The sequence below is a fragment of the Excalfactoria chinensis genome, chromosome 23 (assembly GCF_039878825.1).
Source record: "Excalfactoria chinensis isolate bCotChi1 chromosome 23, bCotChi1.hap2, whole genome shotgun sequence".
Lineage (NCBI taxonomy): Eukaryota > Metazoa > Chordata > Aves > Galliformes > Phasianidae > Excalfactoria > Excalfactoria chinensis.
The window spans coordinates 3,789,494-3,817,128 of record NC_092847.1 but is presented as its reverse complement, the minus strand read 5'-3'; the positions used below and the strand labels follow the sequence as shown (position 1 = coordinate 3,817,128).

Below are 27,635 nucleotides of genomic sequence, written 5' to 3'. Positions count from 1 at the left end.
CTCAGCCATCCCCAGCTGTGCCACTGTTGGCTTAACCCCGATGGAAACGTGGCCATGGTGCTGTGGTCTCCTTTTTCCTCCTGAGAGACTCTTTCAGCCCATAAAACCTTCCTGGGTCTAGTGAGGGAGTGGAGCAAGCTGGGAAATCATTTCTCTGCCCTTAACTGAAAGTACGAGAGAACTTTTGTTTTCTTAATTCTATTTTTTGCTCAATCTCCGGGGGTTTGGTTAAATGCTTAAAAAGAATAATAATAATAAAGCAGACTACGGGAGTTCAGCGTGTTTCTGGAAAAATGGCCATTTATCCAACGTGAAAACCGCTGAGAGTCTGAGGATGACAGGACCATCCCAGCAGAACGGGGAGCTGGAGCTGCTTTAGGAGCAATTATTCACTTAACAGAACCCGGGAAGTTGGTACTGGCAGAAATCCTGCCTGCAGTTGTCTCTGCTGTTATCTGGACTGCCTGCAAAAACCTCTTCCAGGTCAACATAGAGACCTGATGGGGAGAACATGCTGCAAATGCACTTCTTGGACTCCCACCGCTTTCTGCACAGACGGGGACACCAGAAAGGCTGATGGTTTCTCTGGGCTCTGACGGCTTCTCTTTCTGACTGCCAGCGACCCAGACAGAAGGAGCACGTGGGACTTTGGGACTGTTTGCAAGGAGTGCATTCACCGAAGGTGGGGCCCCCGGCGTTATTTTTAGCACGGCACAAATAACGGAGCAGAAGCTTTGACGTTTTTCCTGAACAAATCCCAGGACCCAGTTAAAAAATCAAGGCACTTCCAGCTCCCAGCAGGAATAATGCAGCCCTTTGGTCGGTGCTGCCGATGGTGAGTTTGGGCACAGGTTGGTGGCAGCGATGTGAGGATGGGCAGGAAGAAGCGCACGGAGTACGGCTGAGTTCCACCAATGGAGATCTCGTTTTTCTGCCCCGCATACAGGCTCTGCAAAGCTGCTGAGCTGCAGCTCTTGATTTCAAGGAAGTGCTGCGGTGCCTCGCAGGGCTGACAGCTCGCCGCTGCCAAATCTGTGTAAACAAACCCATTTCCACGTCCCCCGGAACTGCAGGCACGTCAATAATCACTCAGGAGAAAGCTGAAGTGGAGCTGGGCGCGAGGAATAACAAAGCCAGGGCACGTTCGAGTTGGCACACCCAGCTGGATGTTTACACTCACACCCACGGAGGCGCCAACCCCAATCTCCTTCCATTGCAGTGACAGGTCTGACTTTGCAGGCCTTCCAAAGGCAGAACACCTCCTGCCCTGCGGAGGAATTTTGCTCCCAGAAGGCTGGGAACGTTTTCCATCGGAACCTGCCATTGAGAAAGGCGCTGTTTTCCACGTTGCAAAACACGCGGTGAGACATCGCCTGCTGCTCGTGTTCCACGGGCCACACACCTCTGTCAAAAGCTGGAGCCAAAGTACGTGACTTCAGAAAGCTGCTTCTGGCCTCACCGGGGTTGTTTGTCAGTGAGACAGTGGGCAGTTCTGAACAGAACTGCTCTTATTATGTATTTCCAGGGTGTCTCCTATGAGCCTCCCCCTCTCTGCAATCAACCAAGGGAAACAAAGGCAAAGCTACTGTGGACAGTAAGGAAGCCTCCACGCTACCCAGTGACTGGAGCTGAGATCTCAGAAAAGCCAAAAAGTCTCGAGCTCAAACTAATAGACACATCTGCCAACAACTTCTTCTCATTTTTTGGAACTGCTCTATAGATTATTTCGCTGCCAAGAAAAAGAGGAGATATTTATGAAATTCCAAGTCAGATCCTCGGTGGTGTAAACTGGAGCTGGTCCAGTGGGTCTGGGGGACACTGCCAATTCATACAGGTTGAACTGGCTCTGGGGATACCTGCCTGGCTCCCCAGCTCCCATGGACAATTAAAGGAGCTCCCCTCCAGCAGGCCATCCTCCGACCTGATGGAACACAGAGAAGCAAACACAGAAGTAGAAACCAAACATTTGCTCCTACCTTGAACTCAGATGTCACTCCCAGTGAGCTTTAGTGTGAATATGGGAGCTGAAAGCTGGATGGACAGGGGATCTTGCAGGTACGGACTGAGGTGGTTCCCTTGAAGGCACCGGGTCTGTCCTGTAAATGGAAGGAAAAAACATCTTGAGTTTGTAACAGTGTTGCAAGAAGTAAAAACATGCAGGAGACGGAGGTGTTTCAATACCAAAGCAACAGGAGCGTGGGGGAGTCCTGGAGATACAGAAAACACGTGCTTAGCATTCAGCAGGTGCTTAGGTTTCTATAAAGAGCAGCTCAGTGAATTTCCTTATCTTCCTGTCCTGGGGTTCTTCACCAAGAAAGTTTCCCCAGATGGGTCTTACTCCGAATCGGGGCCTTATTTAACATCAGGGAGGTTCTTTTGATCTGTCAGTCTTCTGGTTTTCATTATGACCCAGCCATCTTTTCTGGAAGGTTGAGGAAATGTGTATTAAATAATGGCCTGGCCTTTCTTCTTAGTTTCTGGAATAAGAAACCGAGGCGTAGAGTCAACAGAGAAGGCACATGCATCCTGACAGCACAAAACTGAGGATGCTCCTGAAGGTCTGCACTGAACCAATAGCAGACCGTGGTGCTGGCAAACACAACCACCTATGAATAACTCTATGTGTTGCAACAGTCCCCACTGCCTTCAATGAGCCACACGGTGAAGTGAGTGTGGCATGGGTGAGAGTGCTGCAGGACCGGTCCTGTGCACCCCACCGGGCACTGTCATAAATTCCAATGCATTGAAACCCTTAATAATGTAAACCAGTTGCGACCTCTTGGCATCCTGAGCTTAATGTGGAGTCCTGCCCGTGCACACAGCAAACCCTTTGTTAGATCCCAACACGCTGAATTTAATCTCAGAATGAACTGCTGTGGCCAAGAGGTAACACAGCTCTGGAAGGGCTGGTAATGGAGAGGCTGACACGATCTCATCACCCTGCTCACAGTGGGTGAGCCCAATAAAGGCCGTGCCATCCAAAGGTGCTGTAGCAGTTGGAAGGATCCTCCCCTGACTTCAGAGCTCTGCGGATCAGGCTCATGTAGCTCCTTTATATTCATTTGGACCCTTGCTCAGCCAGATACCTGAACACGTGCTGTTTATGGTTTGTGCAACCTGGAGCCAATCCCCCCTTTCAAAGTGGGGCGTAAGGAATTGTGGTGCCAATTGCTTCTCAAATGAGGGAGCTCTTTCTTCAACATGGTACCACATTACGGACCGTCCTGCTGCTGCCCATTGCTTTGATGCACTCACCACCCTTGGCGTGGTTTTAATGCATTGCCGTGATTTTAATGCCTTTTTTTGTTAACCTCTCCAGTTATTTAGGATCTTTTTTTTTTGCCCCTATTCTGAGGAACAGGAGACACCCAGGCAAATAAAACAGAGCAGAGAGAATGGAAGGTTGACAATGATCAGAAGGGTTTTGGAGCAGCACGGCTTCACCAACAGCCGGGGGATGAAACTGCGCCGAGCTCCGAAACTTTACCCTCCTTTAATTACCCAGGTGACATTTCAGACACCGAGTCGGAGGTTTTTCTCTTGCATCTGCATATTGAAAACACCCTTTAAAAATACATTAAAATAATAATAAAAAAAAAGCTGCTACAGAACATTGATTTGGTGAAAAGTAAATCTTATAAAAATTCAATTGCAAAGTAGTTCAGGTATTTGAATTTTTATTTTATTTTTTTTAAGGAAGAAGAATCCCAAGAAAGAAAGTATTTGATGGCTAATAATCTCATTTCAATATAATAGGACCTTTCTTTTGCAAAGAGCAAGACAGGTTAAAAGATATAATTATGACTTTGCAAACTCTCCCAAGTGCTACGAGATCATCTGACAGTTCTGATCCCGGGCTCAGCTCTCAAAGGGGAAAAGTCTTTGTCTAGTTAGAGAGTTAAAGAGACAGGATCCCTATTCCTCCCTCTGCCTACATTGCAATTTAACTGTCAAAAAAATCCAAGCCGCAGAATTGTCTTCTTCCAACACAGAGCAAGGGAAGAGAGAGAGAGGTTTGAAACTGACCTGTCAAAGGCAGCCTGTTTAAAAATGTATCAGATCTTTTAAAGGAGGGTTTTCTTTTTCTGGAGGAACTCAAAGGTTAAAGATGTGCCAAAGATGTAGGATGGGGGGTTTTTTTGTGTGTGTTTTTTTTAATTCCCCTTCAGTGCAGCTTTTTAAAACAATTAAAATAAGAATAATATAGAAAAAAAAAAATCGTTTCAAAATTAGGGATCATCAGTATAAAAAAAAAATCCCCCGAAGATCAAAAGGAACACGTTAGAATCACATTAATTCCGATGACAAAGAAAAAGAGGGAGAATAAACCCCCTTTTTTCAATGGGGAGAGAAACTTTGAGGACGCCGAGGTGTGTTTTCATTGTCAGAATCGACTCGAAGGTGGAGCAGTGCCTGCAAGAGAGGAGGGCCAAGGGAGCTGTGAGCCAGCCGACAGCCTGCCCTGCTATCGGGGCTCTTTAAAGCTTTGCTTTGCTTTTCCAGTGTTTCAAAATAGTGAAAGGAGGAGGGGAAAACATTTTTTTTCCCCCAAGTAACCAAACAAAAGGAGCCGTTTCTTAAGGGGGGTTTCCAAGGAGCCACAAACAAACAACTCGCAAGCATTTTTTGACCAAATATAGATGGCAAACAGACAGCTGGATGGGACCAAAGGCTTCTGCACGGTGCCACCGCCTGGCATGAGCACCGTGTGTCACCTTGCAGCCTTGTGCTGCAGCAGCTCCTGCTCGGGAGCACCTGCACAGGGGGAGAGATGGCAGAGTGGGACACGTACCGGCACTTATCTTCCTTATTTTAATATCTATTCAATCCCAGAATATCACGGTGTGATCCAACTGAAAGAAATGAGAGCGGGGAACCTTACTGAAGCATCACTGCAAATGTTAAGACTTATGTATCACCTGATGGAGCGGACTGCATTAGGAAATGTGTCAATACAGGCCTGTGTTTCCATAGGACCTGCAGGGTGACCAAGCTTTAAGCATTACTCACTGAAAATTAAGCCAAACTGGACTCCTGCCCTAGGAAACTCGCCAAATTGCTGCTCTTAAAGGAATGATAAGCCTTTGTGATGCTGCTCTTCTGACTGTGCAAAATCGAGTCTGGGATAAGAGTGCCTCATTAAAGAGCTCCAGTCCTACCTCCCTTAAATCTGGAGGGAGGCCTTCCTCCAAGAGCAGGACCAGGAGCCACCAGCAAGATGGAGATGCCCTCCTGACAGCTCATATGGACTAACTGAAGGCAACGGGCTTTTGCAGAGGGTGTTCCTTCATGCCCACAAGAAAATAAAGCCTTCCCAGTCCTTTGCACCGAGCTCTGCTCCCAAATTCTCTGAAAATTTGCCTCAGCTGATAAAGGGTGAGATGGTGATGGAGTGATGGAGTGTCCCTGGTGCACCCATGAGCAGGATCTCCTTCTAGGCCCGTATGCTAAAGCTGGCTTCCTCATGCCACTGGAAAGCTGCCACGATTCTGTCCACATATGAACCCAAACTCATCTGCTTTGCACATTTTCCCCTGGACCCAACCTGTTTTCCAACTCGTCTTTTCTTGTTTGTGCTCCTTCGGGAAGGATCTGTGACTTTGTGCCTGGCAAAGTCAGGCTGATGCAGATAACGGCACCCAGAGCGACACAGGTGTCCAGAGGGAATTCCTGCCATGAATTCCCTCCTTCCTATTGCTGCAGAAGCCATTCCCACCTGCACAGCCCTAAAGCCCACTTTCCAGCTGGCACATCCCTTACAGGCCAACAGAAACCAAAGGCCACGGTGAGCAGCAAGAGCTTTGCTGGAATTTTTCCTAACACGGTGTAGTGAAGCCGGTGGTGCTGGCTTCCCCCGGCAGAGCACGGCTCCATGGAGGCACAGTGCACGTCCTCAGAGCAACGTCTCACCATCCAACAAGCCAATTTCAGCCGAGCTGTGAGCTGAGCTGCCTTCAGGCTGGGACGGGCTCAGGCGACGTCCCCGCTCTGCAGTGGGTCCCCCTCAGCGCACGGCGCACGTTTTGGTTTGATTGATTTTGTAATTGCTCGTTTAATTGAACAGTTACAGCAACACTATCAGGAAAAGGTTTCAGGGCTGGGAAGGGGGGTGGGAGGGGGTGGGGGGTGGAAGGGGAATTGGAGCCGGGGAAGGAGCAAAATAGGTTTTTTCCCTTTCTCTCCAGATGAAAACAACAAGAAGAGGAGTCGAGTTTCCTTTAGCGGGCACTGAGGAGGAGCAGAGCTGGAGACAATAAATGAGAAGGAGAAAAATTAGAAGTGGATTGAAAAGTGTGGCAGGGCCAGAGGGTCCCAGGGACTGCTTAGCCTCTAACTGACGTCCTTTTCCTGCTGGCTGTGAATGCTGGCATGAGGAAAATGGGCCACAGTGAAGGAAAGCTGGAAAGCTGTGTGGGCTGCAAGTGGGAGAGCAAGCAGCAGAAGATGCCTGTCTGCCTAAACAAGGCACATGAGCAACATGAGATGGGGAAAGACACACCTGTGTTGGAGAAGGGAGGGTATCAAAGCGAAACAGATGTGCACAGGTTTGCATTTCAAAGGTGTGCAGAGACAGAGGTGTATAAACCCACTGGACAAGGCATATAGAAAGGTATATGGGAAGGGTGTGGTAGTGGTGCCACGTCCGTGTAAGAGCAAAACATCCAGGGAATGGGAGAATGCAGCCTATAGGAAAGCTGGGGTGCGTAAGAGTGAAGGCAGAGTGCACATAAAGATAGGCAGGAAAAATAGGGAAATAAACACCTCCATAAAGGACAGAGAGTGTGAAGAGATCAGGGCATATGCTGGCCAGTTTTCTCAGCATGCCTGCTGTAGGACATGCTGTAGGACACGCTTTGCTGCGTTTCTGGTTGTGATCTGAGGCTGCCATGTCATTGCACATCTGGTGTCACGTTGCTTTTCATACGTGGAGATGTGGGGGCACTGCTTGCACGTCTGTGCACTTTCCAGAGTCCTCCTGCCTCTGATCAGCGTACATTGCCGAGGTGGGTTTCCCAAGGCAATGAACAGCCTCTAGCTGTAGGACAGCAAGTGTCTGCTTCACTTTTAAGAGTGGTTTTGCAAACCTAATTGAGCGGACGTGCGGAATAGTGTGTAAATCCAGCCCGTGCCCATCTGTGCTGTGGGCACGGTGCACCTTTGCTGTGGCGTCACTGTGTGCCCTTCAGTGATGTGTGTGTCTGAGCAAGGAGCGTGTGCTTGTTGGGTGTGTGTCAGGAAAAGGACAGGAGAATCCAGACAGGGTCAGGGGGGAAGGTGCACACAGAGGCCATGGTGCAGCTCCAAAGCAAAGGAGATCAGGTTTCAGGAGAGCCTGGAGCTCGGGCTGGAGGGGGACAGGAGGTGGGCTCTGCTGCCTGCATTCCCTGGCAGGCAGCACAAGGCAGGTTTAAAGAATATCCTTCCATTTAGGAGTTTGTTTATTATTCTTAACTAAGCAGCTCAGACAGGCAAGCCAGCAGCACCATATCCACGCTGACTTCCCAGGAAGGCAGGGAAGGGAGGGACAGGAAGGCAGATTTCCAGGCTAAGGGACAAAGGGATTTATGTACCGCTGGGCTGGGGAAGGGGGTAAGGCTGATTTGCCAGCTATGTAGAAAGAGGGTGGAAGACAGTCAGCTTTGGGATGGTGGAGGGAAAGCTGGGTGCTGTACAGCTCGGGTATGGCAAAGTGGCTTGAAGCTGAAGTGCTGCTCCAACACCCAGCAGCACTTCTCAGCTGGCTGCTCTTTTTACCTTCAGGAACTGTAGGCAAACTTTGTGAGGACCAGGAGCAGAGACTCAGCTCTACCTCCTAAGGACAAGTCATCTCCCTCCAGTTCAAATCCACTTCTTCAAGCAGAAGTCACGAGGCACCACAATATTGGTACTAATAGAAGTTCCCTCACCTTGCGAGCTTGTCCAGAACAGGCTGTTAATGCTCGTCTCTCAGCTCCGTGTTTTGGGTTGTCTGGCCCATCTAGCAATTTTTCAGCTACTGCAGCGATGACCAAGAACACAGCAACCTAGATAAAAAGGAGAGCCGTGATTGGTGTGCATTTCTCACAGGGAGATGCCATATATATCGGAGGGCTCCCTTGACATGTAGATAATGGAAGGGGGAAAACTTCTGGTTGTCTGTACAGAGAGTGAAAATACACAGGTGTAATTTTCTGCACGCTGCTTTTGCATGCACACCAGTTCAGCTAAACATCGCCCATATGAGCAAAGATACATAGAGCAGTGTTTTGCAGCTCGCACCTCCTGTGTTTCTGGGCTTCAGCATGCAAGACAGCACTGCGGATTCAGATAACAGGTACCTGAGCAGCACACAGGCACACAGCAACCCTACCCCATGTGCGACATGGAGCACCAGCGTCCTTGCAGCTCAGAGGGCAGGACTGCAAGGGAGGGAGGATTGCTGCCATTCGCGGGCGCTGATGTGTGTGCTCACACTGTCATGAAAATGAGGTCAGCGAAGGTCATTGGGTTCAACAGTATAAATCAAGGAGGAAAGTGGAGTGGAAGCCTGTGAATTCTTGGGAGATCACAGCGGTGGGGGGGCGGCCGGTGGGAGTAGAGGAGCAGCTAATGAGGCCGCAAATGCCACACAGGGGAGAAGCAGAAAATAAGGGAGGCTGAAAGCAGCCAAATGGCAGCAGCCAAAACAGAAGGCAGGAAAGCGCAGCCTCAGGTCCTTCATCCCGCACTGTAACCAGCGCTCCGTGTTAACTTGCAGGATTCCTGTGCCAGAGCAGGCAGAAACGCTCCACACCCTCCACTCCCAACCCGCTGACAGGAAACCTTGCACTGGAAACTCGCTTGCGTTTGGTGCAAAGCGTCTCACTTCTGTTAGCAATTTGTTCCCCATCGCAGGCATTCCTGGGAGAAGGTCGGTGGGGGAAGGAAAAGGACCAGGAGTGCGGGGCTTCCACCTGGAGACCTGCTTAACAACACGAAGGAACAGACGCCGGCCTTTCACCGCCTCCCTTCTCCATGTCCCTCATCCCACTTTTCACCACCTCCCCCCCCATATCTCTCCTTCCTCCTCAGTTTCTCTCTATCTGTTCTCCCCTTCCGCTCTTCTTTCATCCTTTCCTTTTTCTCTCTTCCTGCACATTCAAACTTCTCTCCTGCCCACAGGTCTCCTAAACCCACCACTCACACCCTGCTGCACTCTGAGCTCGCAGCGGAGCTTTGCTTTCTTAGGCCGGGTCAGAGAGGCTCCAAAGAGTTTTGTGCTCTGTTCCCCCCCAGAGCTCTGGACAGAACTCTCTCCCTCTTCCCTTCCCCCTCGCTTTCTCTCCCTCACATAATATTTTCCATATGAAGAAGCCTTCCTGAAGCCGCACACTGCCCTCTCAGTGAGTCTTAGGCGGGTTAGAGGAGACCCTGGGAGCCTTTAATCCTCTCTCTCTCGCTTGCTTTCATCCTCAGCCACAGCTGGACGCCCCATTGATGTGGAACAGACCAAACAGCCTCTCGCTAAGCTGCTGCTGTGGGGCCTCTTCTCCTTCAGAGCTGCAACGTCCTGCACACAGAGCGCCCGTCCCGCACCCTGCAGCCCCGCACACACAGCCATCCCGGCTCTGCCCGGCTCCTCCCCAGCCAGGCTCTGGCTGTTGCTGCAGCCTGTTTCCCTGGGTCACCCCCTGCAGCCTCTCTTCTCCCTTAACCCAGCATCCCTTTTCATTCAGCATCAATCCCCGCTGCCTTGCATCCCTGCAGAGCGTCAGGCTCGGACGAGGATCAAGGATGCGTTTGTGTTTCCCTGCTGGCGATGCATCCCTGGAAGAGCCTGGCAAGTCTCACAGAAGCAGCCCTGGGACGGCAGCCTGCTTACAGTGTTAGGAAAGGAGACTCCTTGGCTGCCCTCTTCTGCTCCCTTTGATCCCTCGAGCCTCTTCCAGCTGTGAGGCCGTAACTCGGTGACTCCCCAGACTCTCTTTGTGCACCTGCCCGCTGTACCAGCCCGGCACGGATCTCGCTGAGCAGTTCATTTCCATTCCGCGGGCCGGCAGCTCCGCTCGGGGCAGTGCCCGGATCCCGTGCCCCATTCCTGATCGCCCTCTGCCCTCTAGCGGCCCCACCGGCATCGCTGCATCTTCGGGGCCATCGTGGGTTTCACCGCAACGGGAGCGAGTGAGCAGGAAGGCAGTTTGCGCTGAAGGCAACAAGTACAACAAGGCTGAGTCCTCGATTGGATGCAAAAGCTCTGGAGGAAGTTAAGGACCCCCAGGGATGCCAGGAGGATCGATGGGAGAGTACAGAGAACAAAAATGATCCAACCGGTTGGGAACAGCTCAGGAGTGCAAATAAAATGGTTAGTGCTGAGTGACAGACGGAGGGGAGGCAAGGCAGGAGTCCTCGCACACAGAGCAAGAGAAAGGGAATCATCTGTTCTCCGTGTCCTCGGCAGATACAAAAGGGAGAGAGGCACTCAAAGAGCAGCGAGCTTCAGGAAGAGCTTTCAAATCAGGACGGTGCAGCACAGCAATAAGTCACCATCAGGATGCTGCAGCCTCGACTAGTTGCACTGATCTCCAGAAGTGACACAGGAGGAGTCGATCCTACTGCGCGTGTCACTGGGGTGGGCTAAGTGATCTCCAGAGATCGCGTCCATCTCATTTACTGCAATGCTATAATTAAAATCCACATTGATCCTCTGACAGAGATGCAGCAAGGGGACCAACTTCATTACTTCCCAGCTGCTCCAACACACTGAGCCTTACACGATGCCTCTTCCTGACCCGTCCTGCTCCATAGAGCTCCTGGGCTGCAGGACTCAGCCTCCAACAGGCACAGCAAACACAGATGTGATGCCTCCTCCCTTCCCGCAGCACAGTTCTCCGCTCAGTTTGTTGGCAACCAGTTGCAGAAACTGAACTAATTGCAGACCCGTGGGATTTGTTCATAAGAGAACCACCGCGTTCCCCCTTCTTGTTATTCAGCATCAAGTGCCTGATGAGAGAGGGATTTGGGGAAAAGACAACGTGAAGATATCTTAGCACAGAATGATTAGCTGGGATGTATTGTTAATAAGCTGCTTATTCATATAATTGGAAATTATTTGCAGCCAGGGTGTCAGAACAGACTTTCTCTGCTCTGGTGGAGCAAAGCAGGTAGGCACTGGCCCAGGGGACACCGCTGTGAGTACATCTGCTGGCAGCGGGAAGGCAGAGGAATTTACTGCCGCTTTATTGTCACTGTCTGAAGGGCAGAGAAAGGCACAGCAATTTCAAGGGGAGCTCCCTGGATTCTGCCTAATGCCTCCACGGCTCCTGAACCGGCCAAAGTCTGTTGACACGGACAGTTTAATCACTCATGTGTGAATTCTGGTGTCAAACTGTAGAGAAGGATTTCGATGCTAAGCCAGGTTGGTAGCCACAGAGCTCAGCCACTTTCTCCAGCAGTGCCAGTGTGGGACAGAAGGGTGCAGAGAGAAGATACCTGCTGTTCCTCTGATCTTCCTTCAGCACTGCCCTTGGCTCCAGCACAGGCACACTCATGATTCCTCCTGCTTCGGCTCTTCTGTTTTTCAGGTAAGGAGTGCAGCAGTGCAAGAGAAGAGGGGGTCTCGGGCACAGTGTTCCTTCTGCATTTGTCTGAGGTCCTGTGCAATGCATGAGAGTACTGGTGTACTCATCTTAATTCCAAGGGCCAAGGCCATGCTTCATCTCCTACACCTCGGAACGCTCAGAAGACTGCTCCATTGCCACCAGTGTGGGAGCAGAGGGGGGACAACAGCTGAGCGAGTGCAGCAAAGAGCCTCTCCTTTCAGGATGGGCTGAGCTCTGCCCACAGCCACTTCCCCAAATGAGCCCTGAAATAATCGTGGTATCAGTTTCGTTGCAAAATATGGTGAAAGATTTCTGAAGGAAGGCAAGACCTCAGGCACTTCCTCCAGCAGCACCAGTGGGAGGAAGGAAGGCTCACAAGGCAGACGCTTTGGAACAAGCAGGTCCAGCAGCCCCCAGCAATGCCCCTGCCCTGTGCCTGAGGACGGCATGGAGCTGAGAGTCCTCCTCCTGTTGCTGCTCTGCTGCCCAGGTAAGACGAGGGCTGGGCGCTCCAGGGGCTTCCCATGGGACACCCCTCCCGGTCCTGCAGTGCTGAGGAAGGGCAGGGGAGGGCAGTGCAGGGCAGGGGCAGCAGCCCCAGCTCTCCCCATCCCACACTGGGCTCCTCAGTGCTCCCAGCTGAAGTCGTTCTGTGGGTGCAGAGCTGTATCCTCACCAGACCCCGTACTTGCAGGTCTCCCAGCCCAAACACGTGAAGATGAGATCAGCCAACGGGAAGGAAGCACGTTCTCTATCCAGTGTCCTTACACAAGGCATCTTGACAAGCCACAGAAAGCCTGGTGCCGTATGAGAAACTCACACTGTGAGCTCATAGTGCTGATGCTTGACTCAAGAGAGTACAGATACTCAGACAGAGCCGTGCAGGGCTACGTTTCAATACAGGATCACAACAGGACTGTGTCCATTACCATGTTTGACCTCCAGGTAGAGGACTCAGGCACATATTTCTGTGCGTATGGCGGCAACTACGTTCCACTAAAGACCATCTTGCTGAATGTTTACAAGGGTGAGTACTACTTTTTGCCCCACACAGACTCTCATCCTGTCAGAGGACAACTCTGCTGCTGCCCCGCTCCATCCTCCTGCCTTCCATCGACCCCCTCAGCCTCCCACCCTCACCCACCGCCTGCCCTGCTCACAGTGCATGCTGTGAAGGAGCCCCACTGAGCCCACTGCCCTGGGGGCACCCAGCTCCCCCCTGCCCTGCCCAAAGCCCCCTGCCCTGTTGATGGCTGGTCCCAGCCCCAGTGCCAGCTCGGGCCAAGAGCAGGATGCCCTCATGCCCACCACTTGTGCTCAGCCACCAATATGCTCTTTGCAGAGTTATACATGTGGGAGATGGACAGTCTCTCCGTGCAGTGCCCGTACGGAGCCCTGGGCTACAGCTGGGGAAGAAAAGCCTGGTGCCGACTGCGAAGTCAGACTGAATGTTCACTAATAGTGAGCATAGATTACTGGGACAGCAGTAAAGCCCAGAACAAAAGCATCGTAATCCAAGATGATAACCAGAGAGGGACTGTTACCATCACCATGGACAAGCTGCAGGCACAGGACTCTGGTGTGTACTGGTGTGCACGGTACACCCCCTATCAGCGCCCTCTAATCACCAGGATGATGGAAGTCAGGCTCTTTGTGCACAAGAGTGAGTACCTGCTGGCAGATTCTGGTGCACACGTGTGGACTTATATCTGTGGTAGCAATGGCAGGGAGGGTTAGATGCTAATGGCATTACAGCACAGTAATTGGTCTCCTGTTCATGTTTGTGATTGCAGTACCAGCTGCCACAACTTTCTCAGTTACTACAAGCTCGAGTCACAAAAACTCTTCTGGCAGCAGCTCACAACCACGGTAAGGCCTAAGAAACCTGCTGAGTTTGCGCACAGACAAGTTACTGATGTCCTGTTCATGCCCGTCTCCCTGGGGTATGCAGGGCCTTAAAGGTCAGCTAACTCCAACCCCCTCCTTCCCAGAGTATGAAAGCTATTCCTGCCCCTTCTTTTGGTCACTGTTTTGTAACGGGCTCTGATAACTATTGGCAATTAGCAATGGTAACTTCTTTGCTCTTGCTGCAAAGGAACACCATCATAATCTCTGTGGTTCTGTGTATCCTGCTCATCCTGGCACTGGCCGTCACAGCAGCACTGTGCATCAGGCAGCGCAAGAAGCTGAAGTCAGGAGGTATGTGGGAATGGGTGACTCCTGTTCTGTGGTTCTAGGGCCTTTTCTAGCCATCGGTTTTCCACTTCAAACAAGATTATTCCCAACTCACAGTTCTCTGGGGAGGATAACACAGGCGCAGACTGGGAAGCCTCCAAGGCAGGCTCCTTGCTGTGACCTCCCAGTAAATCAAACCCAAGTTCCCCAAGACTGCACAAAACACTTCTTAACACTTTAGAGAGGTAAACTGGGAGGAACGCGTTTACCAGACTGAGGATAGATGGGTCCCATTGGCACACAGCCCTCCCCAAAGCAGCCAGTGCCCAGGCACTGTTACAGCCTTTTCTGCTTCTAAAACCTCTAGCTCTTTCCAAAGGTAACAGACAAGCAGAGGACATCTATGACAGACCAGAGAGCCCAGCACAGGTAAGGAGTATGACTGGTTTCCGTTTGGTACCTGAATCCATTACTAATAGGCTGTGAGGAGCTGGCTGAGCCACATGATGAAGACCCATGTTTGGTTTTGAGTGTGAGGGGAAGTAGTATTTGATATCACCACGGACAGGAAGGTGGGGGCAGCAGAAGGAAAATTCCACTGGAAAAAAAAACACCTAAAAAGCAGCTCAAGGTGCAGAAAATTCTGTTAATCTCTGAGAAATGACCGAAAGATTAGAAAGAAAAATGAGATGAAGCTGTGAGGAGGGAGAAGATGGAAGGAAAGGTTTTCTGTTATTTCTTCCTCTGCTGTGACCAGAGGTGACTTTTCACACCACTTCTCCTGGAAGAATCTCTTTCCTTTGATAGCAGCTGTGCCTTGGTACTGGAGGATCCTAACTACTGTTTGCCCTTCCTTTTTGTAGCTTGAGAGCACAGAGAGAATGGGAAGAGCCTCAGATGACAGCAGAGACCTGAACTACATTACCCTGGACTTTAAACCCCAACCCAGCTCTGACGAACCTCTCTACTGTAACGTTGAACCGAGTCAGGACCCCAGGAAACCCAGAGATGAAAATGTGGAATATGCCAACATTGCACTCAAGCAGTTACAGAAGAATGACAAAGGATGAAGCACAGAACCATAAACAATCCAGACATGGGAGAACTACAATAACGAGTGGGAATGGAGAACTGTACATGGACACTGGGGAAAGAATTAAGGCTTTGCTGCCACGTGTACGTTGCCTGTGTGTTTTAACACCTCCCTCCTAGTAGGAACTTGTCACAAGTGTGTGGATCCTTTTGGGTCAGGGAGGTGCTTGGGAACTCAGGATCAACTGCATGTTTGCTTTTTTGATTCTATTAAAATGCAGCCTCTCTGGGAGAGGCAGCGTAAGGGTGGCTAATGTAAAGATGGTAACAAAGATGATGGTAAATATTCAAAGGTTATTTGCAAAGGAGAACTCACCAATGTCAATGCCTTGGCTGGAAAAGCTGGAACAAACTCAAGCTGGAACAAACTCAAGCTGGGAGCAATCTCCAAGAGATGCTGCCTCAGTGGGGGTCAGCCCTTAAATGAGGTCTTAGAGGAGGTGGAGTTGAGCTCCATCCCTTCTGGGAGCACAGCTAAATTACTCCCACCTGTGCTCCCATTGCTGACCCAACACTCGCCTCAGCTGATTAATCAGAGCTTCAGGCTGTGATTCCCATCCAGGCTGGTGTGGAGAACTCTCACCTTGCTGCCATTGGGTTCGTTTGCCACGTAGTGGGTGGGGGGTGCAAGCACTGGGTTCTAAGGAGTAAAGCAGATCCAGCACCTGCCTGAAGTACTGCAGCAAGCTGGAATGCTGCACTGCAAGCTGTGCAAGCTGAGGGTTCTGCTGTAAGAATCTGAGCACAGAAGGTCTAAGAACAAAACAGCCGTGAGGCACTTCCACAACACATACAGTTTTCCCCTACGTTTATCAGTCTGCTTAGGTAAGAAATAAGATGGAAAGAGGCTTTCAGGCTAAAGCTCAGTGCCCACCTGAGGACAGTCCATACAGACAGCAGCACAGAGCAAAGATCTGACAGCAAGAAACTGGCAATCCTGCCCATGGTGGTGGGGTGGAAGTAGATGATCCCACAGGTCCCCTCCAACCCGAGCTGTCCTGTGATTCTATGACAAGCTTAGCAAAGCTTCAGGAAGTATTGCAAAGACAACAGAGGAAGAAGTACGAGCACAGGACAGCTGTTTTCAACATCAGGTGATACAAGAGAAAGGAAATGCTGGTAATTCAAGAGTGGATTATTTGCAGATATAAATGTCCAAGTGAGTTGGATACGTAATGCATTTAGAAACCACTGGTGCAGCTCTGATGCGGGCTTTCTGTTAGGCCTCTCTTGCTATGGCTGCAGTAGAGATGCTGATCTGTTCTTTGAGACTGTCAGAGTTGACACATTTAACTTAAAGAAAGGAAGACAAAGTAAATGCATCTGGACAGGGATCACTCCGCCTGTAACTCCACTGTTTGCTACTTGTACAGTCAGTTACTCTGGGTCAAACAGTGGAAGAGTAATGGTAGGAGATAATAAAGTGCAAGAAATGCATTTTCAGGATCACAGCTGCTTCTCATGACAGAGAATCCAGAGTTGAGCTTCTTGGTGCAAGAAATGACAAAGACGGAAGTTAGGAATCCCCACAGAGAATTTTTAGGTACCATTTTCTTAAACAGTAATTAAAGCAAACAAGGCACATTTATTAACAGGAAGATCTGCAGGTTTATCTGCCTGTTTCTATGAGATAAGCGAGGTTTTATCAGCATTTGCATGGAAGATCTCCCTGTAAACCAATCCAACAAATTAAAGAGGGCAGCCCATCAGTTCGCTAACGATCCTGGAGGCCATCACATGACGCTCTCCTTCAGGCTGCTTAGACTAAATTGTGGCTGATGCCTCAGTTTTCAGCCAGTGAGAGCAATGCCCATCCCTGGCAAATTGCTCAACATGCAGGACAAAAAAGATGCCAAGTTCCTCTGCTCATTCCTTCCGGCAGAGGTAGGAGGGGAGAAAAGCAAACGGCTCTTGGGCAACAGTCCTCTTCACTTCTGTCTGGACTCCTCTCCTGCCCCCTTCCCTGCTGGACAGACATGGAGAAACTCGTGCACCTCATCTTGGTCTTCTTCTCAGGTAAGGAAGCATACGTGGCCTTGGGTTATGGTAACAGGTAGGGTGAAGGGCTGATGCAAGAACTTAGTCTCTATCTGAAGCGTTATCACCTCTATGAGATAATGATCACAACAAACAAGACTGCACAGGCCTTGAGATGCAGCGGCTTTTTCTGGAAGCAAAGTTACCTTCATTGTAGCATGCAGCTCTTTGGATAAAGCACTACAAGCATTTACTACCTGTCTGTACACTGCAAGGTGCAGCGCAGTGCAAGCAGGCAGAACCTGGAGCTTTACAGAGTGTTCTGCACCCTGCTCTTCCTCCCTTGTTATACTGCAGGGATGTCAGACCCTTCCTTCCAAGTTTGCTCTGTACCCTTAATTTAACAAAGGGGCTGTAAGGAGGCAGAGGACAGACTCTGTAGCAGGGTCTGTGTGACGGGACAAGGGGAAATGGTTTCAAATTAAAAGAGCAAAGATTTAGGATTGGATGCAAGAAAAACACTGTGATGAGGGCAGCAAGGAGCTGCACAGGCTGCCCAGAGGGGCCGGTGGTGCCCCATCCCTGGAGACCCCCAAGGGCAGGGATGGGGCTGTGAGCACTGATGGAGCCGTGTGTGTCCCTGTGCACTGCAGGGGAGTTGGAACAGACGGCTTATAATGATACTGAAATGATTCTCCCATTCTCTGACCCAAACACTCGGCTTTCCTCACTGGGATCCTTTTGAGTCAGAAGATGAAACGTTGCTTACGAAAGTCTTGTGTGCTTTCTCAGAGTGAAACTGCACAATTCTATTTGCATTCGTAGGAGGTTGAACGTAAACTGCAGCAGCTGCGGTTCAACAGGAGGGAAATAAAACTCAGTGGAGGAGAGGCATCCTTTGGGCATCACAAAGGAATACGTGAACTAGGGAGAGCATCTCTGTAGAGAATAACACTCCCAGTCTTTGCTCATTTTCAGCTTGGAGAGCAATGGGAAACACAGCACAGGATCCAGCCGGTGTTCTCAGCTGACAGGCTGCTCTTCCTAGGCAAATTCTGGAGATGCCAGATTCCTGGAACAGAGCACATATATATATATATCCATATCCATATCCAGGCTATGGGAGCACAGAACCTCCGTTCTGACTGAAGTCTGAATGTGGAAAAAAGTCCGCTGTGCTTTTTTTGGTCGCGAAGCAGGCAGGAGGAACACAAGCAGGGTCTGACCTTTCAGCAGAAGCGGCTGCACTGATGATGACACAAAGTTTTCCGCTGGGCATCAGCAGATCTTCCAATGCCGTGACCATCGAGGCAATGCTTTGCAGCAGTATTTCTGCTGCACAACAGCAAAACCTGGGGCTGCTCCCGGAACTGAAAGCTCAGCTGAACCAGGGAGGAGAAGGGTCTGCAGGAAGAGGGGCAGTTACAATGTTCACTTGGCCCCCAGCAGGGAGGTAAAACCTTCTGTGATGGAGGTTTGCAGGTGTTGGAGGACCAGAGAGCATAGATCCATATTTATGCCTTCCCCCAGCACAGCCTGAAAGACCTTCAGCTCTTTTATTTCCCCAGCTCACAAAGCACTCAGAAGGTCTGCAATTATTGTAAGATGTTTTATGATAAGGCTCTGCCAACACAAAGGCCTCACAACAACCCATGTTTTAATCTGCTTCTGTTTTAGCCTTATTTATCTTGCCACAGAATCTACATAGATTTCCAGAAATAACACGCTGCACTTCTCTTTCTAAGTATTAATAGACTTTCCCTTCTGCCTTTGCCCACTATAAGGAGGAAATGGAAATCAGAAATAAGGAACTAGAACAAAAAAAAAAAAGCCAAGCAGTGCAGACCAGTTATCAACAGGATTAAAATTAATAGGCTATTAAAAGGACAGGATGAAACCATCTGCAAAGACTCCGGAATCAGAAGGCAGGAATGCGAATAAGAAGCAACCTGCTAAACAGCTGCACACTTGTTTGTATCTCACTTTGATTTCGGCACCTGCCAAGGCTGTTTTGCTTTCCTTTGGCTCCATAAAGGGCCCTAAAATTGCAATGAACTTCACGGGTTTTACTGCACAGCAGAGCGCGCATCGGAGCCAAGCCTGCACCTCTGAACATGTATGTGGAAGGGTTGAGCTCGAGGCTAAAGCCCGAAGCAAGCTGCCTTGCTGCAGCTGTTTGCAAGTAGGCAGGCTGCATGCTTCAAAGGAGGGGTGTTACAGCAAGGAGAAACTAATGAGAGGCTGCTGAGAAACAATGAGTGACTGCTGGGTCAGGATGACCTGCCTGGACACCCACCTGCACAGCCTGCTGTAGGGAGCCTGCTTTGCAGGAGGTTGGACTCAATGACCTCTAGAGGTCCGTTCCAACCACAGCAAACACCCAGCTTTGTGCCCCTCCAGACTGCAGGAAAATGCGAGTTCCTCTTTATATCCCCTAATCATGCTGACAAACTGGCTCCCTTTGCTGGGCGGGAGCTCAGTGACCACAGCAAGAGTGACAACACCGAGCTCCAGACTGCACTGCAAAGCAGCCGCTGCAGGGCCAGAAGGGGAAGATGAGGAGCACAATTTGCTGAGCTTCAGATCTGCAAACTCCCACAGGAAAAGCTGCTTGGCAAGAGCCAAATGATGGCAGCCAATGGCTTCACTGCGGCTTTATCCCAAGGAAGTCTGAACCTGAGTGCACTGCATTCTTCTCACCAGGGCAGCAGGTGAGCCGGCCCCACAGCTGGCAGCAGCAGAGGAAAGCAACATTTGTTCAGCACAGGTGTAGCAATAAGGGATGGATAGATGGAAAGCTGTGGCTCACCACCTTCTCCTCCTCTCCTATAGCATCCTGCGCTGCGGAGAACATCACTACGGTGTATGGAATGGAGGGGGGAACCATATCTGTGAACTGCACCTACAACCCCCGGCAGCAGCGGTGGAGAGAGAAGAGCTGGTGCAAGCAGATGGATGGCAGCGAGTGCCAACGCGTGGTGAGCGCCCGGCGCTTCTGGCTGCCCTTCCTGAAGAACAGGAATGGCACCACGTCCATCAGCGACAACATCCAGGACGGGATCCTGACAGTGACCATGAGGAGACTGAGGAAGCAGGACGCCGGGCTGTACCAGTGCAGAACTGAGTACCTGGGGGAAGCAAACACCCTGCGGAAGGTGCAGGTGGATGTGCTGACAGGTAGGTGCTGCGGCTCCGAGCTTCACGAGCTCCTACTTTAGTTCCACATCCCTGCAGGCAGCAAAGCTGCACGTGGGTAAACATTTACTTGTGTCTGTCTCTAAGGAAGTCCCGAGTCCGTTTTGATTTCCCAATTTACAGCAACACAAACTGAGTGCTGCAGGACATGCAACACAGGCCATCTGCCTCCACCCAGAACATCTCCCAGTGCCCAGCCTCGTTTTGTCTGTCTGTGCCCACCTGGGGCGCTGGTTTTGTGACACCACTGAATATCACATGGGAACATCTGCAGACTGAACTGTTCTGTTTCTGTCACCAGCTGTCCTGGAGACCCAAATCCCAGAGGAGCCCAGTGCTGTGCAGAGCATCTCCAGGTAAACCTCAGCATTCCTTCGTCTAAGACTGAACTAGATTAGCACCTGTAATCCCGTTTGAAGCTGAGAATACCAGCACAGGCACATCCTCTGCCCCTTCCTAATGCATGACAACTCTTGTAGCTGCTGCACGGTTTCTGAACGGAAAGCAGAGCTTCAGGGCCAGGCAAACCAAATCTGCAGATCATAATCTATCCATACGTGAGATCTGGCAGTTAAAACCTATTACAGTTGTTCTAACCTCGCAGGTTGTGCCCAGGCAGGGAGTACCACACACAGGAGTTGTTCCCACCTTTGCACTTTTATCCTGTCAAAATACAAGGGTTTATTTAAAGTTTGAACCACGCTCTCCCTTGCTAAGCCTCATTCTGTTGTGTTTCTGTTTCCCCATAGCATCCCTCCCGAAGCTGATTTCACGGTCCTCTACACCATTGCTGGATTACTGGCTACTAAGTTTGTGGTGGCTGTGCTGATCTTTATCATTAGCAACAGCAGGAAAAACAGAGAGGCAGAGCAGAACAAGCCAAGCTTGAATGAACAGCAGGTCCTCCGTTTCCCTGGTGACCTCGTGGAACATGCACATGGTGGGATCAGCCCCTCCTGGGAGAGCTCTGCTTAGAGCCAAAAGAGAATCAACAGGGAGATGAACATCAAGCTTTATCCAGCAAAGCTTTGCCACCTGCTGTAAGAAAAGCACTGCCTACCAAATATAGGTACTGACAAACCTATCGCTGTGGAGAGGGAATGTCACCATCTACCACCTTTTCTCATTGCTCCTGTCCATACTGATGTTTCTGCCATACTAATGGCAGTGCAGTGCTCTGCTGTCACCTCCAGTCACAGTCAGTAACTGCACCATGTTACCAGGCACTTATTTCAGGTGCTTATATCCCCTCCTCGGGTGAGATCTAGCAGTGCTGTGTGCTCAGAGTGCTGTTAGGGGACAGATTCTCTTTCTAAGATCCCAAAGATCTCCTTGCACAGAGTAGATCCTTAGCAGACAGTCAGAGTGGAAAGGAATACGGAGCTGCAGAACATAAGAAAGGGATGTGGAATCTGCACACAGCTCTGAGCTGGATTCTACCTTCCCAAGGGGATCGCTGTTCATCATTCCCCTAAAGGAAGCTGCAATTACCTGTCCAAAGAAGAACCCAACCCAGGGCCATTCACACTTCTTCCTGCATTGCCTACAAAGCTAAATAAAATCAATCTGGTTATCTTACATAGTGTGGATTCGTGATAAAGGGTTGGAGCACACTGGCTCACAATAAATCACCCAGATATAAGAGGTGACACTCAGAACATGCTGCTGTGGTTCTGTGATCTGTAGCACAGACCAGGTTTGTGTCCTGGCTCCAGCCCTGACACTTCATGTCGGGCCACTCACTGCCTCCGTCACCTTGGGCACTTCTGAACAGGGATACAGAGTCTGAAAACTCTTATTTCTTTTGCAGCCCCACAGCCCATCTGCCAAATATAGCTATCTACACAACAGTGTGTTTAAAGCAAATAAGCAGCCAGTCAACACGAAGCAGTCTTCCCACCCAAGAAGGCAGCTTGTGGTTCAAAGATGTCCTTAGCAACTCCAAACTGCCACCATCGCTCCAGGCAGCAGACAAGTGTAAATGACAAAGCAAGTTTAGCTTCCTCTGAACCAGAGAATCCCTCAGTGGTAGCGAAGCCCTGCGGTACATTCTCTTTCCTGTGCCATATCCCACTTTCTACTGCAGGATGGGCCGTTTTCCAGCCCTGCTGCTCCTGCTGCTGCTGCCAGGTAAGGCTTCGTATCACTCTGAGGAGCCCTCAGTGCTGCTGTATGCACTGCACGCTGTTATTTGCTTGAACACTCTTTATTCAGGCCATCTGTGGCCAGGCACAGGATAGCATTGCCAGATGTCAGCAAGAGGAGATGTTCAGCCTGAAATTTGTTTGTTTTATTTACATAAGCTTAAGTTTCTCAGTCTGAAATCACCCAGCATATGGGGAGGGAAATCTGTGTTTGTTATTTCCTCCTGAAACAATGATGGACGAGGTACAGTGAGAAACGAGAGACGGGCTAGCTGCTGTTTGCTTTCTTACAGCCAGCAATATGAGTGCACAGAGAGGAACAATATGAATAACAATGGACAAAAGGTAGTGGCACCAGCTCTGGGCATGAATGCTTTTCTATGCAAACCTGCAGAGGCAGATAACTCTTCTCACAGTCCCAGAGGTATCAGCAGGGTAATGCAAGAAGTGGCACAGGGAGCTGCGAGTACTTCTGGCATCAATTTTCTTCTTCCTTTCAAAGGATCACACGTGGCAGGAGAGGACACACAAGTGTTTCTGCAAGTCCAGGGAGAGTCCTTCAGAGCCAACTGCTCATACGACGTGCACAAGTATTCGCGTGAGAAGAAATACTGGTGCAAGGAACAAGCAGGAAAATACTGTCCAGACTTAACCTCGGGCTTCCCTTCAGAAGGAAGGACCGGTCCGACCCGAGCTCTGAACCATCCAGCTGAGCTGAAAGACTCCGGAGGCGGCTGGTTTTCTGTCCTCATGACAGCGCTTCGACAAGAGGACTCTGGCACGTATCAGTGCGGAGTTTGGGTTGGAATGAAGCAGGTTTTGCTGCAAAGAATACAGGTGGCGGTTTCACCAAAGGGTGAGCTATGTGGTCAACTGCACAGCGGGTGGGAGGCAGCCAAAATGAATCAGGAATGATGCAGCATCTCCATGTTTTTGTTTCATAGCTAAACGTGGCACATCTCAACATCATAATCGCCCTGGGATGGTGCTGCTGTTGGCCTCTGCTCCTTTGCAGGGTGATACAGACGCTACCACAGGGGTTGGTCTTTCTTGTCTTTCATCCTCACGATTCACCCACTCTATTTTCTTTAGAACCTGTAACAGTGTTTGCTGAAAAAGGGAGATCTCTGTTCCTCCACTGCTCCTATTCCGTGACAGTCAGCATGGGAGAGCTGCAGCGTTTCATTTGGTGCAAAATGGTGTCCCAAATTAGATGTCAACCTGTTGTCAGAGGTAACGCTGATCAAAGGACAGTTAAAGCAGGGAGGGCTGAAATGATGAACGACTTCGGATGGAAAATGATTAGAGTGTGGCTGAAAAAGCTCCAACTTAATGACTCGGGAGAGTATCATCTGGAGAGCCACTTCCAGGGGAGAAACAAACTGCTGAAGAGGGTCGTGCTGAAAGTTTGGGGTGAGTTAATCAAAGAATTAATGATGATCTTCTAAAAGTCAGCAGTTTCTTAATGCTCGACAAGAAAGGCTGCAGGTCGGTGTTGAAGTGCTCCCTTCTGAGCCTCGAAATCTCCTGAGATGCAGAAAACTCCCGAATTTCCTTTTTAAAACCGATTTTCTGATACGTACTAATGGTATAAATTGCTGCCAGTTCTTGGGAGGGGGCAGGCTGACTTGGCTTCACTGACTGACAACGTTTCACATCCGCATCAGCAGATGGAACAGAGTCGGAGAGATCTGAACGCTGCCATCAATTTCACCTCTCTGTCACTGTTAGTAAACTTCTGAATGTGATATTTCCCTTCTGCTTTCAGCCAGCGCAGAGAGCAGCAAACCAAAACGCACTGAGAAACCATCCCATCTTCCTGACCTGAGTGAAGAACGCAGGAGGGGAGGTAAATAACGAGATCCCTTTTGGGAAGGAAAAGATGTCAAGATTTGTCTTCTAAGAAACTTCCTTCCTAGCAGCATTCAGACGCAGCTCAGCCCTCATTGCTGCTCTCTGAAATGACACCACGTTTTGTGGCTCAGCTATTTAGTGACAATGAAAAAACACCCGACCCCAACCACGGCCATTCACTTCTCCTTTTTTTATTTTGTTCCAAGGGGAAAAATGGAAAATAGATGCCGGCCCCACAGATGACAGCAAGAAGGACCAGAGGTAACAAAACAAAGACACCCAGACTCCAATCAATGCGTTCTGGATGCACTGCAGGATTTGAGCAGTGATGAACAGCTGCAATGTGCACACACATAAACACACACACACACACACACAGGCTTCTCCCTGCAGAGTTTGGGTCAACCTGCTCAAGCCCTATTAAAGCCATACAAGTTTCCTACTAGTTTCAGGAGCTCTAGGTGAGGACTCTACTGAAGATGCTCAGTCTCACTGTGTTATCCCTTCCTACCTGCTTAAGAAGGGACAAGTATACAACCCATGCAATGTTACAGTGATTCTGCTCTTGTACAAGCACGCCAGCCTAAGAGCAACCCATAATGATCCCGATCAAAGACAGAGCATGAGAAGGGCTCCTGCATCCCGATAAGGGATGCCTTTGAACTCTAAGCAGCACTGTAATTGAGTGCAGGAAGAGATTTCAAGCTCCTGAAAATGCCCCAGGCTTGTAAAGAACCAAAGAAAATCCAGCTGGGATGGATCCTCTGTGGCTTTACATCAGCACCGACCTCACAGAATCACACCTATTGAGAGACAACAGGGCTGACAGTTGTATGCTGAATTTAATTGCAGTGCACAAAACCTCCTCCCAAACTAACCTCCTCCCAAACTAACCCCCTCACCTCTGGTGCTGGAAATGGGAATGGAGACACCATGCTTTCCTTTGCAGGACTTCCTATGCCGTCATGGTGCTCATTTCCTTACTGGCTACAGCTGCCCTGGTTGCTACCATTACACTCATCACCAGCTACGTTGGGAAGAAGAGGGCAGGTAAAGCTCTCCAATCCTCTTGTCTTTTCCCTGCCCCTGCAGCCTGGTTTCCCAGCACCCTGAAAGTAAAGATGGTTTATTCAGAGGTATCATCGTCTGGGAAGGAAATGCGGCTGAATTGAAAGTGATACACAACATCTGCACTAAACCTTGGGAAGGGAGAGTGGAAGCAGCCATTTCTTACAGGAAAAAAATGGGGTGTGAGTTTAACGCTCAGGAGAGATTCTGTTTTTTGTGGCAGGAAAAGAGATGGACTTTGACAGACATGCTGCGTTCAGAAAGGGAGTGCTGCAGGTAAGAGATCACCTGAAAGCCCTTATTCTTGTGAACAAAGTGTGACTGAACCGAGACCAACATTCAGAACCAAAAACGTGCTGCGTTTCTTTCTTAACTTCTCTCTGTTTTTAAAGGAAGGAAGAGACAAAGCAAGTAGAATGCCAGACAAGGAGCAAAATGAGAGCACGATATATGCTGCAATAAGGCACCAATCTCAACCCAAACCTGAAGATGTTCTATACATCAACACACAGCCTTCACCAAAAGTCTTCTTCCTTCAGGACGCACCAGGGAGCTCACATCCCACGGGGCCTGTGGAATATGCTACGCTAATCTTCAAGGATGCGACTCCACAAGCAGAAACTGAAGAGGGAAAAGCAGGTGCACTGAAAGCAAGCAGCACAAAGCCTGCAGCTTATTGACGGAACGCTGCTGAACTGAGCTTAGGAACAACCCGCTTGTAACCAATTGCTGGAGCTGTGCACACCCGGGATTGCTGAAAGGATGAGACACATGGATGCACAAACCTCCCCTGAAAAACAACCTCTAATGGCACAGCAGCACAACTCAGCTGAACAAACACTGTGGAAGGCTGTGGCACATTCGCTTTCTGCACAGGGCTCTATTTTTAAGCAGTGAGCAACTATAAGCCCAACTCCAGGAAACAGGCTGGCTGTGATAGCAGCAGATCCAGCACTGGGCTGTGAGATATGGGAGCACAGCACTTCCGTTTGGACTCCCAGCTCACTTATGTATCTGTATGTGAAATGTTAATTACTGCCCACTGATGAGGACCAGAACAGCAAAGTGATGAGGAACACGCTGAATTTCAGCACAGCTGTTGTTCCACGCAATGCTCCCAACGTGTTTCACCAATCCAGGGCTTTGCTGCATAGCATTTGCCCATGTAAAATACCTTCATTGTGAAGTTGGGCCCACGGCTGCTGAATGTGATACAGAAATGGCTCTCGTGAAAGGAACGTGAACAGGCACAGTCATCAATTAATCACGTAACAAAAAAGCACATTAAAATCACTGCTAACTATATATATGTGTGTGTGGGGGGGGTGATTCCTTAAGAGCTGCACTGGCTCACACTGGAAAGGATTACTGACTGAGATTAACATCACTTTTCAGACAATAAACATGTTTGTTTGTGTGCAGCCCTGCCATGAAGGTCTGCAATTACGCACACCAGGAAGGGTTAATTAACACAACAGGCACCAACACACAAACCCTACCTCTTATTTAACCGGTCTGAATTCTCTGAAAGCAGCTAAGCTTTGTCCAGCTTTCTCATCTAGCTGCAGTGGCTCTCGGAGTAGAAGACCTTAAAAGTAACACACTGGAAACAACTAATTCATGATAGAGAGGCTTCCTGGTACGCGCTTCCTTTTCTGAGCAAAGCTGAAGATGAGCCACTATCACATGATGAAGCTGACGGGGTTTGTTTGCCAGTTTAGCACTTTGATTGCATCAGTTCTCTGCCACAACATACAGATAAGTAACTGCCAGCCTTAAAGCAAAGGCACTCAGAGGACTGTTTGCATCTGTAGCAGGCAGTAAAGTATATCCAAATGACTGATGGCTGACAAGCACTCTGGCCTAAAGTGGACTATAAGAACAGAACACTGAATTTTGGATGATATTGCTGGGGAGCAACATTACAGAGCCCAGGAGCGTCCTGCTGGATGACATACAGTTGGCTCATCCACACCTTCCCTTTTCCTCTGGAAATCAATGGGGCATGAGAGCATTTTGGGAACAAATGTTTGTCTCCAGCTCCTTGAAATACAGGGAATCAGGTGTTACTGCACGAGGAACAGGGAAAACTCAACACTTACATTAGCACATTAGCAGTACAAAATTCTACCCCGTTCTGTTCAATTGTCCTCAACTTCCTGCCTTACTCCTCTCCTGTCCCCAGCAACTCACAATATTGATTACCAGAACAGAAAGCTAAGCAACAAAGGACAAGATCCCAGCAACCGTGACTGGCCCAAGATTAGCAGATACAGGAACTTCTCTCCAAAGCGAGGGGTTGCTTTCAATTAGTCTGGTCCTGCTCTTGTTAGGGAACTGAAAAGAATTTCAAATTAAGAATAAAGCCAGAAGCTGTGAAAATCGATATCTGAGTGGCTTTGTAATCAGATAACCTATTATGTGCTGTGGGCATTCCCTCCAGGTCTATGATGCCTGCTTATTCCCATGGGCCGCTGTCCTTCATGCTCTTCTGCATTCATGAATCTTCAGCTGCGATGTCCTTGAGGATTTATTCTGCTCTATTTGCCCACAGTCGCACTTGTGGCCTTTC

General features: G+C 49.6%; 3 protein-coding genes and 1 long non-coding RNA gene across 5 annotated transcripts; 3 read left to right on the top strand and 1 right to left on the bottom strand.

The window, feature by feature from the left end:
* Positions 1-1,959: 1,959 nt before the first annotated feature.
* On the bottom strand, positions 1,960-10,051 carry LOC140261892 (uncharacterized). Its single transcript, XR_011905792.1, has 3 exons — positions 9,842-10,051; positions 7,908-8,024; positions 1,960-2,096 (listed from the first exon to the last, which is right to left on the bottom strand). It is a non-coding gene; the product is annotated as an uncharacterized lncRNA (long non-coding RNA).
* A 1,545-nt stretch (positions 10,052-11,596) lies between these two features.
* Positions 11,597-15,089, top strand: LOC140262051 (uncharacterized). 2 transcript variants are annotated; one of them, XM_072356149.1, is made up of 7 exons: positions 11,597-12,048; positions 12,253-12,585; positions 12,901-13,221; positions 13,352-13,427; positions 13,654-13,757; positions 14,113-14,162; positions 14,597-15,089. In XM_072356149.1, the coding sequence occupies exons 1-7, from the start codon at positions 12,006-12,008 to the stop codon at positions 14,801-14,803; spliced, it is 1,134 nt and encodes a 377-aa protein (XP_072212250.1). In that variant the 5' UTR covers positions 11,597-12,005; the 3' UTR covers positions 14,804-15,089. The 2 variants fall into 2 exon arrangements, with proteins under 2 accessions (XP_072212250.1, XP_072212249.1); XM_072356148.1 differs by having other exon boundaries at positions 14,101-14,162; positions 14,597-14,876.
* A 1,569-nt stretch (positions 15,090-16,658) lies between these two features.
* LOC140262032 (triggering receptor expressed on myeloid cells 2-like) lies at positions 16,659-21,574 on the top strand. Its single transcript, XM_072356118.1, is given in 5 exon segments — positions 16,659-16,746; positions 16,749-16,841; positions 19,635-19,979; positions 20,299-20,353; positions 20,747-21,574. Coding segments are annotated over 5 exon segments (807 nt in total). The 3' UTR covers positions 20,973-21,574.
* A 424-nt stretch (positions 21,575-21,998) lies between these two features.
* Positions 21,999-26,367, top strand: LOC140262079 (uncharacterized). Its single transcript, XM_072356224.1, has 8 exons — positions 21,999-22,127; positions 22,644-22,997; positions 23,234-23,554; positions 23,910-23,990; positions 24,202-24,256; positions 24,945-25,045; positions 25,287-25,339; positions 25,456-26,367. The coding sequence occupies exons 1-8, from the start codon at positions 22,085-22,087 to the stop codon at positions 25,741-25,743; spliced, it is 1,296 nt and encodes a 431-aa protein (XP_072212325.1). The 5' UTR covers positions 21,999-22,084; the 3' UTR covers positions 25,744-26,367.
* Positions 26,368-27,635: the final 1,268 nt, after the last annotated feature.